At 49.8% G+C, this 17,048-nt stretch overlaps 1 protein-coding gene across 12 annotated transcripts in view; it reads left to right on the plus strand.

Moving 5' to 3' along the window:
- The window catches only part of REEP1 (receptor accessory protein 1), a 111,854-nt gene extending 96,023 nt beyond the window's left edge, over positions 1-15,831 (plus strand). For 4 of the 12 annotated variants that reach the window (XM_058683417.1, XM_058683420.1, XM_058683423.1 and 1 more), the window contains 5 exons: positions 27-204; positions 4,344-4,379; positions 9,859-10,010; positions 12,755-12,822; positions 14,331-15,831. In XM_058683417.1, coding sequence (XP_058539400.1) covers positions 27-204; positions 4,344-4,379; positions 9,859-10,010; positions 12,755-12,822; positions 14,331-14,373 — 477 coding nt within the window. In that variant the 3' untranslated portion in view covers positions 14,374-15,831. Of the gene's footprint in view, positions 1-26; positions 205-4,343; positions 4,380-9,858; positions 10,011-12,754 lie in introns of all 12 variants that reach the window. The other 8 variants (XM_058683419.1, XR_009248449.1, XR_009248450.1 and 5 more) reach the window with 8 other exon arrangements.
- The last annotated feature ends 1,217 nt before the right edge of the window (positions 15,832-17,048 follow it).

A 17,048-nucleotide genomic window follows, 5' to 3' on the forward strand; every position in this document is an offset into this window, starting at 1 on the left:
GTGCCCCCTTCCTGTGTTGTATCCAGGGACAGGGTGCCTTATCGGAGAGACTCCGGAGCTTCAGCATGCAGGACCTCACCACCATCCGGGGTGACGGTGCCCCTGCCCCCTCCAGCCCCCCACCACAGGGGTCTGGGCGAGCCAGCGGCAAACATGGCCAGCCTAAGATGTCCAGGAGTGCTTCTGAGAGCGCCGGCAGCTCAGGTAGGTATCATTTCACTTTTCATCTTTTCCAGTTCACAGGCCTTGCTTTCACGGAGAGAGGCCCCGTCCACCATGTGGCACGTAACCCGGAGTAGCCATCAACACAGATGTCCATCAGATCGTGCCAGGACAGCCAAGAGGCAGAGCACCATTCTGGCCAGGATGCGAGGCTGGCCTGGGGACTCTGACAGGGGCCAGGGTTAGGCCTCCTGCATCAAAGGGTTCTGCCTCTTCCATCTGATTATCGAAGGGCTGGGGGGGGGTGGAGAATAGTACGTGAACCAAGCCTGGAGGCAACAGGCACAGCTGGACGTGGGTCAAGACAGCTTTCTCTGTTCTCTTCCTCTCCGACCTTATACTCCTAGGAGGGCTTACCTGTCTTGACTACCTGAGTGTCTCCTCCTGCCCACCCAGGGCTTGTGGCTCCTGTGGTTCCTTTTCCCTGCATGAATGTTTCCTGTCACTCTACCATCGGCTCCCATCCCTGTGCCCCCGTTCACCATGCACACCCTCAGTCCCTACATGCCAAAGACCACACTAGCTCTGAGATCTAACTCCTGCAGAGGCCACAGCTTTATGGAAACCACATCTCTGTTCCCGATGTCTACCTCTGGTTGTCAAGTGCCTGGCATCAGGTTCCCTGTATTAGGCTTGACCTGGGGACCTTGTTAGACATGCAGAGTCCTGGGCCCATCCCCAGAGGATTCAGTAAATCTGGGATGAGACCCATATATGGTGGTGTTGAGGTGCAGCCCCCTTTGGGACCCACTGATGTCTGATCCATTAGTGGGTTTCAGGCTTATGGAGGGTAGGGGCATGGATTAGGGGCTAGGGAGCTGGGCCAGGACTCATATTTTCCCAGGCCGTTCCTTGGAGAGATTCCAGGGACCTTGGCTCTCAGGAGCTGAGCACTGCTGCTGCCAGCGGAGGGTTAACGGTGAAAGGGGTATAGGGCACAGTTCTGGATCGCCACCTCTACTCCTCACCCTTGGCGGAACATTGAGCCTCGAGGATGGGAACTGGACCACCCTTTTGGAGTCTCTGGCTGTGACATGTGCCTGGTGGCTGCCCTGCTCTTAAACACAGAAACAGGGACATGTGAGTCCCCTGGACCCTGATCCCGTGCTGTGAGGTGCACCCTGCAGGGGGCATCTTGACCCTGAGCCTCGAAGACTCCACCTGGCTTTTAGGGGTCTTGGACAGGGATGGGAAAGAAGGAGTCCCGTGGCCGCCCTGGGAATAATGGCTCATATTCCCTGCCAGGGAAGGGAGACCAGCTTAGAGGCAGGCCAGGTGTCCATCAGTTTCCTCCTGGGTGTTCCCGTTCATCAGAACACCCCACTTCACCCTGGCCCCAGGTTTGAACATTGTGGCTTCTCTCTGAAGGGAGATGTTTTAACTCTGGCAAGGTTGGAAAGGTAGACGCTTGGCTGTAAGGGTGAGGATCACCTCACGGAGGGGCTATCTCCTGAGTGAACTCTCCCTCAGGAGAATTTAGAATGCAATCCCAAAAGTCCAGGCAGGAAGAAACCTCAGGGATCATTCAGTCTAATCCTCAGATGTTACCAATAAAGAGACCAAGGCCCAGGGAAGGGAACTGTCACCAGGGTCACCCATGGACTGGCATTCTCCTGTGGCCTCCTTACTCCTGGGATGGTGCTCTCTGTTTGCACACCCCTTGACCATCTAGGTTTCCTTGAGCATCTACAACTTCTGATCTGTTGGGCACTGTTTCAGGAATAGAAATGTGAAATGGAATTAGGTATCACTTCCACCTTTGGTCAGCTCCTTGGCCACAGAGCCTCAAGTGAAAACTGTTATTTGGAAGAAAAGCAGGCCCCAATTCTGTGAGGCTTAAGGGGTAGAGCAAGAACCAATGAGATAAAATTGGGTAAAGTTCTAAGAGGGTAGCTGCTTACTAGCTGTGTGACCTGGGCAAGCTCTTGCCCTCTCTGAACCTCAGATTCCTTATCTGTTCACAAGGAATGACAATACCTACTTGGAGGACTGTTGTGAGGATTTGAATAAAATAATCCACGTAAACGTGCTTAGGATCATGCCCGCAGTCTACGTAGTAGCTGGTACTGTTGTTCCTGTTGTTATCTAACTCACCTATGAAAGCACTTTCTCATATGAAAGTGTCCAGGAGAGAAGTAGGCTGCCTTGTGAGGTAGTAAGGTCCCTGACATTGGAAGGGCCCGAACCAAAGTTGAATGGTCATGCACCGGGGCTCTAGGGAGGTCTTCCTGCTTTGGCCAGCAAGTGGGGCCTAGGTGGCTCCACAGTCCCTTTCCCTCTGAGATTCTGTGTTGTCATTATAAAGTGAACCAAGTGGAAGAAGCAGGTTCAGAGAGGTCATGCACTGTGCCAAGGCCACACAGGCCCAGAATCCAGGCCTCCTGCCCAGACCTCCTCCTGGTAGGTTATTTAGGGCAGCCTCAGAACTGGGAAAGTGAGAAGTCTGGTGAGGTCTGAAGGCGATGGGAAGTGTCTCCTGGGCTTTGAACATTTTCCCAGACCGGCACTAAGTAGAAACGGTTTGGGATGCTTTGTTTTGGCGCTGGCCCTGCAGCCTTCCATTGGCAGTGATGCCCTCTGCCGGTGGAGCAGCGAGCCTGTGGGGTCACCCTGGATGCAGGTGAGCAGGTAGAGTTCATGGAGAACCAGAGAACCTGCTGTGCTGCAACATGACCCTGCGCTGCCCCCTGCTCACCCTGGGCCACAGCTCCTGTGATTCCAGGGGGCAGAGAAGGGAGGTGCTGACCCAGCAGGGAGGGCGGGGACCATGTGGCGCTCACTCCAGCTGTTCTGGGACCTAAAATAAAAGTCTTCTCAGAACGAAAGACAGGTGAAAGATGACCCAGGACTTGGGCATGGGTGGGGCAAAAGCACCCAGATCAGAGGCTCTGGGGCAGTTGGGGGTCCATGTGCCTGGCAGAAAGTCTGACAAAGGAGACCCAGCTGCAAGGGTTTGTATGCCCTTCCTATCCGCTATGTGGGCCTTGGACACTGGGCGTGGTGAGGTAGGGCCTGAGTCTGGGCTTCCGTCCTGGCAGGGCGACAGCAGGCCTGTGCAGAGCAGTGCAAGTGAGGCACATGTTGCCAAGCAGCTACCACGTTTGTCCCCACTAACCTATGTTCGGCCTCCGAACCTTTCTCAGAATGACACCCCAGGTGGTCACTACCGGGGAATTTGACCTTGGCATGGAAGATGAGCCCTGTTCCCTTCAGCTTTCTCCTCTGGAAAATGGGTACCATAGTCCCTACTCAGCCTGTGTCTTGGGCTTGTGAGGAGAGCAAACAAGAGAATTTGCAAACCCTGGACAGGTGGCAGTTGTTGAAGGCAGTCTGGGGGTGGACAGGTCAGAGGTGGTGGCTGGACCCCAGGGAGCTGTATGGCAGCAGTGGTTAAAATGTACATACAATGTACAATACGTTCTTGAAACCATGATGCCAGTGGAAAAATGTACAAAACAGTGAGATATAATGTAACAATATATGTAAAATAAAAATACATGCCCACGGTGTAAAATAACAATATGGAATTTGCAGAAACATATCGCCCTCCCTACAGAATCTTAGACACCATTTATTGGAAGTCTGGCATTGAACCCCAGGAAGAGTGGAGGTGGTGTTAAAAGAATGATCCATGCTTCCCATGAACTTGGAGACACTCAGTCAACTTGTGTTTAGTAAGCACCTACTGTATACCAAGGCCCACATGTGCACCAAGACCAGTGGAGTGTACAAGGCAACAGTCACTTAGGCCTTTGACCGAATGACTGATACCAAGCAATCTGGGGAGTCAGAGGTCAGTCTGAGAAGGGTTTCTGGAAATCCTTCTGAACTGGAAGGCATAGAGTGGAGGGGTGTGTGAGCAGGTGCGGTTAGAATTATTTCTCAGAGGATATAAGGACTGACCTGTGTGGGCCGGGCAAGGGCATTTTCTAGCACCTGAGGGGAAGCTGAGTCTAGAATGATCTCCTCTCCCACCTTGGTGTCTCTACAGAGACCCGCATTCCCAGGGCCCTTATATTGAACATACTGGAATCCCCACACCTCACTGGGGCCTCCCTGTTTGCTGGGGCTGGTTCCCATTGAGTAAGGGGTGTCACTGATGATGTCCCCCATCCCCACAGTGTGTACCTGCTGCTCTACCTGCAGGACCCGGAAAGGTGAGTAAGCAGCCAGCCTCTGTGCAGCGTGCTGGACTCTCGCCTCAGGAGGAGGTTCTAACCATAAGCTGGCGCCTGACCGTGGGGCTCCCTTTCAGCTGCATAGTCTTGGGCGGCAGCGGGTGGGGGGGGTGGGGGGTGGGGCAGGAGTCAGGAGGTCGACCCCCTGAAATGACAAACCTGTGTTATCTTACAGTGTCTGCAGGCTAGGAATTCAGGAGCCTCTTAACCTGGTGGTTTGGCTCAGGGTCTGTGAACAGGCGTAGTCAAGATGTCGGCCGGAGCTGCAGTCATATAAAGGCTTGACTGAACCTGGAGGATCCACTTCTAAGATAGCTCTCTTGTGGCTACTGGCTGCAGACTCAGATCCTCTTACCACATGGGCCTCTCTGGGGCTGCTTGAGTGTCCTTACGACATGGCAGCTGGCTTCACCCAGAGTGAGTGATCCAACAGAGAGAGGGCATGCAGGAAGCCACAGTATCTTTTAGGACCTAGTCTTTGAAGTCACCTCTGCCTTCTTCTGTTTGTTGGAAGTGAGTCATTAGGTCCAGCCCATGCTCAAAGGGAGGGGAATTAATCTCCACCTCATGAAGGGAGGAGTATCAAAAAATGTGTGGAGGTATTTTAAAACTGCCACAGAGTCATATTTCCTTGTGCTGTGGGTGATGAGGACACAGGAACTTACCCAGGTCCTCTGAAGCGATGAAGCCTTGTAGTTCCAGGGGTTTTGGTCCAGGTGCAGCCAAGGGAGCCCTGGTCCTGCTTTGCCACTTACTAGCTCTGTAACTGTGCGTGAACCACCTAACCAACCTGAGCCTCGGTTTCCACAACTTAAAGTAGAGATAAAGGTCCTGCTTCCCCACCTCACTGCGTGGTTGTGAAAATGTCTGTGAAAAAGGCTTTTTATTATAGCTGGGAGCAGCCAGAAAGCCTCCGGGAGAGGGAATGAGCCTGGGATCTCCCAGTGAGGCTGCCTTCCTTGTGAGCGAGCCATGGCTTGGTGCAGCCATGGCCGCCCGCCCACGGTTGGCCGTGTTCTCTCCTGCCCTGCTCTTGCTGCTTCCCTAACCTTGACTAGACACATGAGGGACTGGGGATGGTGCTGGACAGACCCAGCTCCCCCTTCACCTGCCATGGAGGGCGCCCCTCCAAGGAGAATCTGCCTTTGGCTCTGAAGGTAAAAAGGCCACCCCATCTGCAGCTGCAGCTGCTGGCTGGCATGGCGGGGGGGGGGGGGGGGGCGGTAGGCGGGAGGAGGCAGGCACGGCACCCACCACTGCCTGTGCAGCTAGCACTGGGGCTGCAGAGGCGTGGCCGTCCCTCCTGCAGTGGTGGGAGTAGAGGACATGAGCTGCATTTAAGAAGTGTCCTCTTTCCCCTTCATTTCTTCATTTGTAAGGCTTCTCGACACTAAGGCTTTTAAAAGTCTATATAAGACCTGGGGGTTTTGGAGACCATAAACCCAATGTGAACCGACTGTCAAAGGAGTTCTGAGCAGGGCGACAGTGGAGACCAGTGTGCTAACCTGGCTCTAACTCAGACCAGCTCTGTGTCCCTCAGGGGCCTCCTGGTCCACATCAGATACAGAGGGATGTATATGTATATGTATATGTATATGTATATGTATATGTATATATACATATGTATATGGCTCAAATGATTATGTCGTACACCTAAACCTAACATGATGTCATGTTATATCTCAGTTTTCAAAAGGAAGAAACAAACGGAGGGGCTGCATTCCAGTGCTAGAGGCTAATGCTTGGACCTGGTGGACCTACTGGTTGTTGGGGAACAACCCCGAGCGGGGTCCCAGAGGCCTCAGGCGACTGTGGTTATTTCTAACTATTGACCAATTTTGAGTTTGTAAATTCCTCGAGCCATTCTGAAAGCCTCTAGTTCTGGGATATTACCACCTGGAGGACCAGGGAGACTACAGCTGCCTTCCCCTCCACTCTTTCCTCATGGGACTACTCTGTGCTGTTCCCTGGGAAGCCCTCACCTCTTGTGACCCCTGACGGTTTCCAAATCAGAGGCTGCGTTTCCAGTGCATTTAAATAGAATTGCAGTTGACTGTAGGCATTTGAGTTTGCTCTCCCCAGGAGCTGTGAGGATGGGGGTGTTGGGGAGTGGGCAGCAGGCGGGGCTGGGTGGGGGCCTTGGGCTGGGGTGGCCCTGCTCAGAGCTGTGATCTGGGAGCCTTTGTCCCAGCCCTCCCTTTCTCAGGCCCTCTTAACACCCAGTGCCCCGGAGTTGTCCCCCACTTCCCAGTCTCCCTAAGGTCTGCTTGCAAGATGAGCTTCGTCCGTCTGTGAGAGTGGCAAAGTCCCTCAGCTCTTCAGGGCTCGGCCCCCTCCTCCATAAAGTGTGGCCATCTCTGCAAGTGATGGGTGCCCGGTGTGAGGTGTCAGCAAATGGTGTTGGGGGATTGGAGGCCAGCTCTCCGGCAATGATGCCGTGGGAGAGGGTTTCAGGGGGTCACAGACACTTTGGTCACAGAGCCCCTCCTGGTCCCTTGAGATGATTTTCATCTGTGCATCTCAGAGCCCACAAGAATATTCTCTCCCCACTTCAGCTCCATTCCTGCCCTTCTGTCAGCCATTTCCCTGTTGTTTCCTGCACGGGTCTCTTTCTATTAATCTCTCTCCTTCCCGCCCGACAGCTCTTTCCTGTCCCTTTTCTCCCTACCTGCCCTGATGTAATGTAGAACTGAAGTTTGTATTACTGCTTGGAGTTAGTCGTAAAGATGGATTTTTTCCCCTTTAAAATAGAAAAATCAAGTGTGTGGGGCCTCATTTTAAAAAAGCAAAGTCATGCCTTGTATTCCTCCTACTGAAAGAGAGAGAGAATTGCATTTTCCCAGAGTGGCCCCAGGCAGCGCATTTCCTCAGACAGCAGCAGTGGTTGTGTGAGGTTTAGAGTGTGGGAAACGAGTGAGTGTATGTCTGTGCGTGGATCTGTGCATATGCACGCACACTCGCACGTGTGTGTGAGTATCCTCCCCAGAGACCCTTCCCTAACAGAATATTGTTTTCTTTCTCCTCGGTGGCTGTCGGGGACGCGGATGTAAGTGTTCCAGACGGGTGTGCCCTCCTTCAACACGTTTGCTGACTTCCATTAATGGCTCCCACTAATGTGTGCTGTGTGGGATGTGTTTGCTAACCTGGTGGTTAACAATCTGGGGGTGTTTTGGCACTATGGGGGTGGGGAAGCCTTGGGCTCCGTGCATATACATCTACTCAGGCCTCCAAGGGCTCTGAGACTCAGCCAGTTTCTTCCTCGCCCCCGCCCCCCCCCCCCCCCCCGGCAGAGAGCTGCGTGCCAGCCCGCTGTGGTTCTGCTGACACGTTCACTCTTATCAAACGTCAGGCAAGGCCGCGGAAGGCAGCAGGGACTCCTGTCCTTTCCTAGAGGCTGCCCAGCCTTGGGCACCAGGGTGGCAGCTTTGCAGGCTCAAGGTCTTGGCTGCCATCACCTAAGGTTTAGAGGTGGTTGCTGTGGCCATGAACTTCAGTGAGAGTCACTCCCCACACAGGTTGTCTCTGGGTCTTAAGGAGTGGATAGCAACAGCACAGGGAAAGCCCTGGACCAAAATTTGGAGGGAACCCCATGTGCAGAGGCACAGACTCCAACCAGTCCCCAGGCCCACACCCAGGATGCAGTTTTGTGTCGAGGCAGACCTGGCCAGGCTGCTTCTGCGGTTTCTGTCCTGGTCTGAGGCCTTTTGGCCCTGGGCAGGCCTGTTTCTTTTTCCTCCTGTCAGGCAAGAGGTATCTGTGTCCTGAAGGAATTTCTCTGTGGATGGGTGTCAAGGTCTGACTGGGGATGAGACCTAAGCTCTCATATGATGCCTGTATTCCACCTGCTTTAGTGAATGGGCAGCCGCTGGGCGCCCAGCCCTGCATCAGTGTTCAGAGGCACCGAGGATCAGCCACGGTCCCCAAAGCTCAAGATGCTTTCTGTCAGGCTGAGGCAGACAGAATGAGGCCGATACGAGAACCCGGGCACGCACCGCAAGTCATGTGGTACAGATGCCACGTGCAGTTGTGGTCCTAGGGTGAGGAGGCCAGGGAGGGCTCCCTGGAGTTGCCAGCCTTCATGTTCAACAGAGTCCTGAGGGTGCAGCTGATTTGGGCAAGGGAAGAAGGGCCCAGAGGACAACCTGACCCCACCCCACCCCCCAGGCTGGGGGATGCACAGAGCAAAAGAATCAAAGGAAGGTTAACAACCTCCATCTTGGCCCTTACCAAGGAGCTGTCAGTGCAGGGCATTCCCAGCCTACAATTCTGCTTTGCAATTTGTGGTGAAGACAAACGAGCAGCCGAGCTCTCATGCTGCCTCCTGCTGGCTGTTGGGAATACAGCAGCGGTACCTGGAAAAGCTGCCCGAGATTAAGGTCTGTTGTGAGTTTTGCTTCACCCACACCTGGTGCTCATATAGTCGAGTGAGTTCTGTGTTGATGGAGAGAACACATTGATGGCTATGTTTTTAGGAGTAGGAGCAGGGTGTTCCAGAAAGAGGTCTGTTTTTGATTTTTTTTTTCCTGCAGGCCTTAGGGCTGTTGACCGGATGATGAGGGCCCCATACATCTGCAGTCTGTGATTCTAGGTAAAAACAATATGTGAAACCTAGAAGGATATGTCTTTGAGTGTCAGATAAGCCAGGTATGGGCAGGAAATAGGAGGACGTTGAATATGCTTAAGGATTGAACATTTAAAAAAAACCCTGTGCATTCCATGACATGAATTAATTCTGGAGTTTTTCCTGTGGATTTAGCCAAGGCAGATTAAAACAGGAATCTTGCTGTCATTCTGGAGGGAAGGGTATTCCTAGATTCTCTTTCCACTAGGCTTCTTTGTTTCTCTAGGACTTGGCCTTTGAAATGAACCATCTACATAACTTCACTTAAGGTTCTCTCTTAAGGCTTCCTGGCACTTGACATCCTGTCTTGAAGAACACGTGAGCTGAGTATGCAGTTGTAATGCACTGTCAACAGGGCTCGTCTGTGTAAGAGAGGGAGCTCTAGTCCCCTCTTCAGATCACCGCACTGATCCATTCTAGAGGGGATTCTTCCCCTGAGCACTCTTTGGTGTGGCGTCACATGTCCAAGCTGCAGGGTTTGACACCTCTCAGTTTAGGTAGCATCTTCCTTGTCCCGGGGCAGCGGTGCCCCCACCTCCCTTGGCAGCTTATCGGTTCTGCTCACCAGCTTATCAGGTTCCGGAGCCTGTGCTTGTTCCTGTGCACAGTGCCTGCCAGTCTCCAGTTGGAACCTCCTAGTCGTGGACCGGCCTGCAGGGAGGCCTGGGGGATACTGGCTGCTTCTTCAGACACGGGGACCTCGGCTGTCCTAACAGGCATGGCTCGTCATGCTGTGTGCCTAACCTTGCCCTTGCCTGCCCTTCCTGGCTCCTTTCTCCGCTGATCCCTCCCTGCTGTACTTTGTCTCCTTTGTATAGATTGTAAATGGACATTAAGTGGTTGAGGGAGATGTGAATGAGGGTGGTGTGAAGGCCTGGGAGCCCCACGAGGTCCAAAACCCGTTGGCATTTTCGGACGAGGAGGAGGAAGATCTGCTGGATTTCATGTACAAGTATAAGGCGCCTCGAAAGACGGAGTTCCCCCTGGAGGTACACGGTGTCTGGGGCTGTGTGGTGGAGCATGTGTTTGCACAAGGGCCTTGCCCTGGAGACCTGGGGGGCCCAGGAGTGGCATCCCTTGGGGCACCCAGCACCTCCCAAGCGCCTGGGGTAGGAAGATCTCTCCCCATCAAACAGGACAGACCACTAGGTAGCATCCAGAGACTGGCCGAGGGGTGAAAAATACTCTGCTCATTTTATTTAGAAATAGGAGAGGTGATCTAGCATTTAGAATAAAATTTAAAAATTTACAACTACTGGGACTTCTGGGTGGCTCAGTAGGTTGGGCATCCCACTTCGGCTCAGGTCATGATCTCACAGTTCGTGGGTTCAAGCCCCGTGTTGGGCTCCGTGCTGACAGCTCAGATCCTGGAGCCTGCTTCAGATTCCCAATCTCTCTCCCTGACCGGCTCCTACTGTGTGTGTGTGTGTGTGTCTCTCTCTCTTGAAAATAAATAAACATTAAAAAACTTTTTAATAAAAATTTTAAGAAATCAAAAATTTACAACTACTAATATAAGATGATGTGGAAATGAAAAGCAACCCCAATGTGTGTTTTAGGGGAAGAAAATATGTTATTTGACAAGTTTTTGTAAATAAAGCATGTTCGTCATCGTATCTTCAAGACACAGCAATAGTGCCTAGTATAAAGCCAATATCGATAAAATGTTATTGAAAGGGCACAGCCCTCTAAAGCGACCTAAATCAAATATACTTAATAGATGTACTGTGGCCAGTTGTAGGTGTGGATGGAGTTTTGGCACCAGGAGGGCTAAGCCTAGAGCCTTGGGGCCTTGCTTTGTGATGTGGGTAGGGAGTCACCAGTCTTAGACTCAGGTGTGGAGCTGGCAGAATTGGGGACCCCCTAGCCTTCCTCTCTGCCCCTCACATCTCCTCTCCCATGCCCCATCTGCTAAATACTGTGGCCTGAAAGTCCATCTGAGGCAAGTTGGGAGTCCCCCTGTCCTCAGCGTAGGGACCCCATGAGACTTAGTTGAGGGGATGCATTGAAATGTTCTCCTACTCAAGCACCATGACCTATCGATCCCATTCAGACTAGGACCGTGGTTATTACCACTGAGTGTACACAGAATTCATCAGATTCCTTTCCAAGGGTGGGGCACATACGGATCAATTTTGAAGTTAGAGGTTTTGGTAAAAGATGTTCTCGCTCCAACACAGCCTGAGTCAACCCATGATAGGGGGAGGGGCTCAGCTCTCACATGGAAGGTGCCCAAAACATCATAGGGTCTAAGGGTTTTGCCATTTTGGTTTTGTTGTGTTAAAACGGCACAAGCTGCTTTACTGTTTACTTTAAACAGCCTAAGGCAGGTTTCTAAAGGTAGGTTTCCCTGATTCCTCTTTTACTCTGAGTCCAGAGGTGGCTGATAAACATTTCCTAGTCAAAATGGTGATGTGAGGGACTGGGGATGTGGAAGACCAGACCTTCCTATTTCCTGTTTTGTTCTCTCCCTTTCTCCCTCCTTCTCTTCTGTGTGCCTTCCAGGCACTGAGCTCCTTACTGGGAAATGGCGAATGTGGACCTGCCCTCCAGAAGTTCACAGTGTGGAGGGGGAGACAGGGACCAGAGCAAACACACTCTGCCAAGGATGCAAAGTCCCCTGATGTCCTCTTGTGTGCAAAACACTAGGAGAACAAAAGTGGCCCTGGTTGTGTGTCACTGGGCTGTGAGGAGAGGGGCTCAGGAGTGACTTTTGAGCTGGGTGCTAGAGAGGACAATAAACAGCAAGACAGAGAAGGAAGGGGAGGGCTTCAGGTCAGAAGGAACAGAGGTGTGGAAGGATGCCACAGCAAAAGTTAGTAGAGAGAAGTGGACAGAGACAAGGGTTGAGGGTAGCTTGGAGCCAGTTGTGTGACTGCACTCCCTCCTCCCTCCTCCTCCCCTCCCCCCCCCCCCCCCCCCCCCCCCCCCCGCCTTGAGTGCTATGCCAGGAGAAAAATTTCTTTTTCTTTCATTGTAGAAGGAATTTCTGTGATCTGTGTGTCCCATGGTAGGAGGGCTCCCTTGATAGTCATTTGTGGGGGAGATGAGGTGGACACCTTTATACTTAAGGACAGTGTTTCCTTTTGCTGTGTGGCTTGCTGTGCATTAAAAGATTTCACATCCAGAAAGAACACGGGAAACTTGGTGATGGAAATTTTTAGCACGTACCTAGAAATATGAGGCTGGTTCCCAAAGGAAATAACAAAGACAAGGGAAGAGTTAGGGAGGCGTTTCTCTGTGCTGAGTCACTTGTTAGGGTCATTTTGCTCCCAAGACTCAGGGACTTAGGGAGCGTGAAGAGGGAGGGAGGTGCTCAGCTTCAGGATGCTGGGGTGTGACCCTGATTCCTGCTTAGGAGTGAGCCCTCCACCCAGCCAACTGTGTCACACAAGTGTTCGTGTACCAAAGGAGTTGTGTGTCTCAACACAAAACGCACACAGGTGCTCACCTCAAAAGGTTCCACGCAGGGGCACCTGGGTGGCTCAGTCGGTTAAGTGTCCGACTTTGGCTCAGGTCATGATCTCACGGCTTGTGAGTTTGGGCCCCGCGTCAGGCTCTGTGCTGACAGCTCAGAGCCTGGAGCCTGCTTCAGATTCTGTGTCTCCCTCTCTCTGCCCCTCATCCACTTGTGCTCTGTCTCCCAAAAATAAATGTTCAAAAAAAAAATTTTTTTTAAAGGTTCAATGCATACACCAAATTGAGGGATGCCTTTTTGTGTTTTCTCTGCCAGGCACCGCCTAGAGTCCTTCGATCCCGCTTTAGGAAGAAAAGTACCTCATCCTCAGCCACTGAAACCACGTGAGTGAGATGAGCCAACAGCACCGGACCCACAGAATGTTTCTTCTCTGCCTTAAAGAGCTAGTCACTAATAACATAGAAATCCGCAAGCTGGCGTGCTTTGAGTGTGCAGCCTCACAGACACAGCCTTTTCTCTCTCTCCTCTTACACTTTTAAGATTTTTATTTTCCTTTTCTTTATTTTGCTGGGGAGAGGCTAAAGGGAAAGGTAGCTTGTGTGTGTGTGGGGGGGGGGGTGTGACCTTTAAGTCTTGAGGTTAGTAGTTTTCTGCAATTGGATTGTCAGCAGTGTGGTTTTAGAAATATAAGAGATCACCCTCACACTGCTGAGATGTACATTTGTAATTTATTTGTTGCATACTTCGTTTTTAGTCCTGTAAATGCAAACAAAGCAATTTTTTTAAACTTTTTTTGTTCTTGGTACTAATACTTTGGACTACGGTGTACATATTTATGGCTTTTGGCTTAATGTAATGGACTCGCAAGGGCTGCCAGAGGTTCTGATATGTAAGAAAACTACGAGATATGTAAAAAATTATTTTGATTCTAGAGAATGTCTCAGATGTGCTTATAAAGCTTCCAAATACAACTCCAGTAAAACAGCCCTTTTCCTGTAGGACGATGGTCCATATTCTTCAGATAGATGTTAAGTCAGTAGACCAGGGACGTTTAGAATGAAGAGACAATATTGTAATGACAGACACGAGTGTAATGAGGCCAGCGGAACAGCCCAGAATAAGAGAGGTCACAAGAAGCTTGTCTCCCCCTGGATTCTGGGTTAAGAGCTTCTGAATTTTGTCGAGGGATGTACCAATGGCTTAGGCAGGTGGCTCACCTTTGGTAAAACCTCCTGGGGATGTGAACTCACAGGGCTGTTGTGAGGAATCATTTTGAGTGTTCCATCAGTGCTTGACAAATGATTGTTTCTCCTTCATAGTAACCAGTTCTGTGACTTATTTCCCCAGGTAGAGGAGCCTATAATCTGAGCACTTGATCAAGAGAACAGTAAGCAAAAACCGACCAATCAACCCAAAACAAACCTAAAACTATGTTTCAGATATGCTGTCAAATACGTCTGAGACACCTGTCAAAATGCTGGGTTCTAGAAAGGTTTCAGAGGTTGAGATCTTTATGGACTGACTTGCTGCTCAGCTCCTTGGGCAGCTGTGGCTCACACCCTTCCCGGCTTGTGCAGAATGTGAACGAGAGAAGTCGCACTCATGGGCACTCCGCGTCTTACCAGACGTCTTATGCAAGCCGAGATCGCTTAGTATAATAGAGCACTAGCTAAGGGGACTCTCTACTTAGACTGAGAACTTTATCTGAAAAGAAGAATCTGGTTTACATAGCATTTCAGTCCGAGGTAGCTGCTCCCCACCCCCTTGGAGAGCTGAGCCTAAAATGTAGGACTTGTATATTTGTGCTTAGAGTTGGTGTTTTCTTTCAGTGTAATGCATGCAGTGGTCACAAACCAGTCACTTATAATACTTGGATTGTGTTTGTTCATAGATATGCCCTGAAGACTAGAGAATTAGTGTTATGTACCACATAGAACTTGCTGTCAACCAGCTATAAACAGGCCCAGTTAAAGACCGTCTCATTACTGAGCTACATACACCAACATATATCAGTAGTCTTTGCTGATGGCACACTGGCTGGATCTTAGCCACCCGAGAAAGGGTTTTACCTGAAGTTGATTGTTGCCAGATATGCACATTTAAATCCCTTCTTCCCACAATTCCTCTGAAGGTGAGTTTGTAATTTACAATGGGATTTAGGAAAACAAACCTAAAAGCAAATTTGTGGTTCAGAGGGCAAACGTAGGCTCTTTATGATCTTTCCCCCACACCCACCAATCCCTAAACCCACTAGGGAAGACAGAAAATCTAATTTCTTAAAGCTCACTGAATAGTTTCAGAGGAAAAATATATGCTTTAAATGTATTTACCTGTTAGTTGGGAGTACCCAGAATTACGAGAAACAGCTTAAGCAGCTTTTTAGCAGTGTTTTTTTCTTTTCTTTGCCAAAATAATAAATGCCTTTAGCAGCAGAGATCCTTCGTGAACAAACTATATTTTCACCATTTTACAATGTAAAGTTTTAACAAGTACAAGCTATCAAGTTTGCACTCAACTATGCCAAAAACAAGTTTGAAGCACTCTACTCTCAGACATGCTGTATTACTGCTCATTCAAGATTTAAAAAATTTAAAGGTATCCAAACTGCTGTCTTAATGTAAATGTAACTATTTTTCCTTCAAGTGTTGATTAGGGAGTTGGTTTCTCTCTTAAAAACACTCACTGTACAAATGAGAGCAGCTGTCATATTTCTGGCAAAATGTGTTTACTTATCCAACAAGCTGTATATTTGTGTATGGACTGACATAAAATGTGAATGCCTCCAAATGTACATGTAGTGCTGTGGTGTTCTGTCTAGAGGATATAACTGAACGTTTTTAATTTCCTGATTTACAGACATAGGCTGTTTACAAAATGCTAGCTTGAAAGTCTGTAATTTTCATGTAATAACTTTTAGTTATTTGCCATTGAGCACCTGTTCTGTTTCTGAGGAGGTAAGATGGGGTGGTGTACTTATACACTAGAAAATGGAGTCATAATCCCTCCTGGCTTTGTGTGAATAGCTTGCTCACTTCACTGGCCTCTGAAATGTGTGTAAACTGTCCGTGTGTTTGTGATAACAGTGCTTGTCCACCATGACCACAGCTGAGTATCTTCCTAGTCCTCGCCTTGCACAGTATTTGAAACGGCAAAGGATGTGCTTCATTCTCAAACGGCACACACTCAAAGAGCTGACGTTCTCGGTTGTGACTGTGCAGTTTCCCTAGTTTATTCCTGTAGTCCCTATAGAATGATCTGTGATAAAATAGTATACTGGACTGTGCATCAAAGGGATGTAAAATTACAGTATTCCAAAGGTTGAAGTTCTGCTGTTTTGTTACAATGCCTGATATATACCTTGAATAAAGTCTTAACGTTTTTCTTTTAAAAAACATCTTTGTAATGTCGAGCTTATGAGGAAAGAGAAAATACTTTAGAATGTTTATTTTTATTTTTTTTTTGAAAGAGAGAAAGCTTGAGTGGGGGAAGGGGCAGGGAGAGAGGGAGAGAGAGAATCTCAAGCAGTTTCCATGCTCAGCGCAGAGCCCAACATGGAGCTTGATCCCATCATCATGAGATCACGGCCTGAGCCCAAATCAAGAGTTGGGACGCTTAACCAACAGAGGCACCCAGGAGCCCCAGAAAGGGAAAATACTTTTTTAAAATGTGGAAGGTAGCAAGGATTTAGAAGCTGAGTGCTCAGTCATTAACTGGCCCGGTGCCTTGGCCCCATGCCTACTGCATAGAATTGTTGTGGGAAAAAAATTAAAATGGGTGTTTTGAAAAATAGTTGATCATGTAAATAGAAACCTGGTAGTATGTTTTACATTTTTAAAAGTCACTAGTGGAATCTGTGTGGCTATGAAAATAGAGCAGCTCATCTGGTAAGCAGTTTTAATTGTGCAAGCAGAAATTTGGTCTATCGTTTTCCTTCTTGGTACCTGTTCCCTCGCCTGCAAGTGAGGGAGTACATATGCAGGTCAGAAGAGGGTAGAATGTGCAGAGGAGCACTGAGTGACATGGGTGCTCTTAATACTGCTGCAGCCCTTGTCTTTAAAATATGAACAGGCTGGGGCAGCTGGGGGGGCTCAGTTGGTTAAGCATCCAACTCTTGATTTCAGCCCAGGTCATGATCTCACAGTTCACGAGTTTGAGCCCCACATTAGGCTCTCCACTGTCAGTGCAGAGCCCACTTTGGATCCTCTGTCTCCCTCTCTCTGCCCTTCCCCAACTTGTATTCTCCCTCTCTCAAAAACAAACAATTTTTTAAAATCTTGAAAAAAAAAAAAAAAAAAAAAAGGAACAGGCGGAGTACCTGGCTGGCTCAGTCGGTAGAACATATGACTCTTGATCCTGGGGTCCTGAGTTTGGGCCCCATGCTGGGTGCAAAGTTTACTTAAAAATATGAACAGGGTGGGGCGCCTGGGTGGCGCAGTCGGTTAAGCGTCCGACTTCAGCCAGGTCACGATCTCGCGGTCCGTGAGTTCGAGCCCCGCGTCAGGCTCTGGGCTGACGGCTCGGAGCCTGGAGCCTGTTTCCGATTCTGTGTCTCCCTCTCTCTGCCCCTCCCCCGTTCATGCTCTGTCTCTCTCTGTCCCAAAAATAAATA

The sequence above is a fragment of the Neofelis nebulosa genome, chromosome 9, assembly GCF_028018385.1.
Source record: "Neofelis nebulosa isolate mNeoNeb1 chromosome 9, mNeoNeb1.pri, whole genome shotgun sequence".
Lineage (NCBI taxonomy): Eukaryota > Metazoa > Chordata > Mammalia > Carnivora > Felidae > Neofelis > Neofelis nebulosa.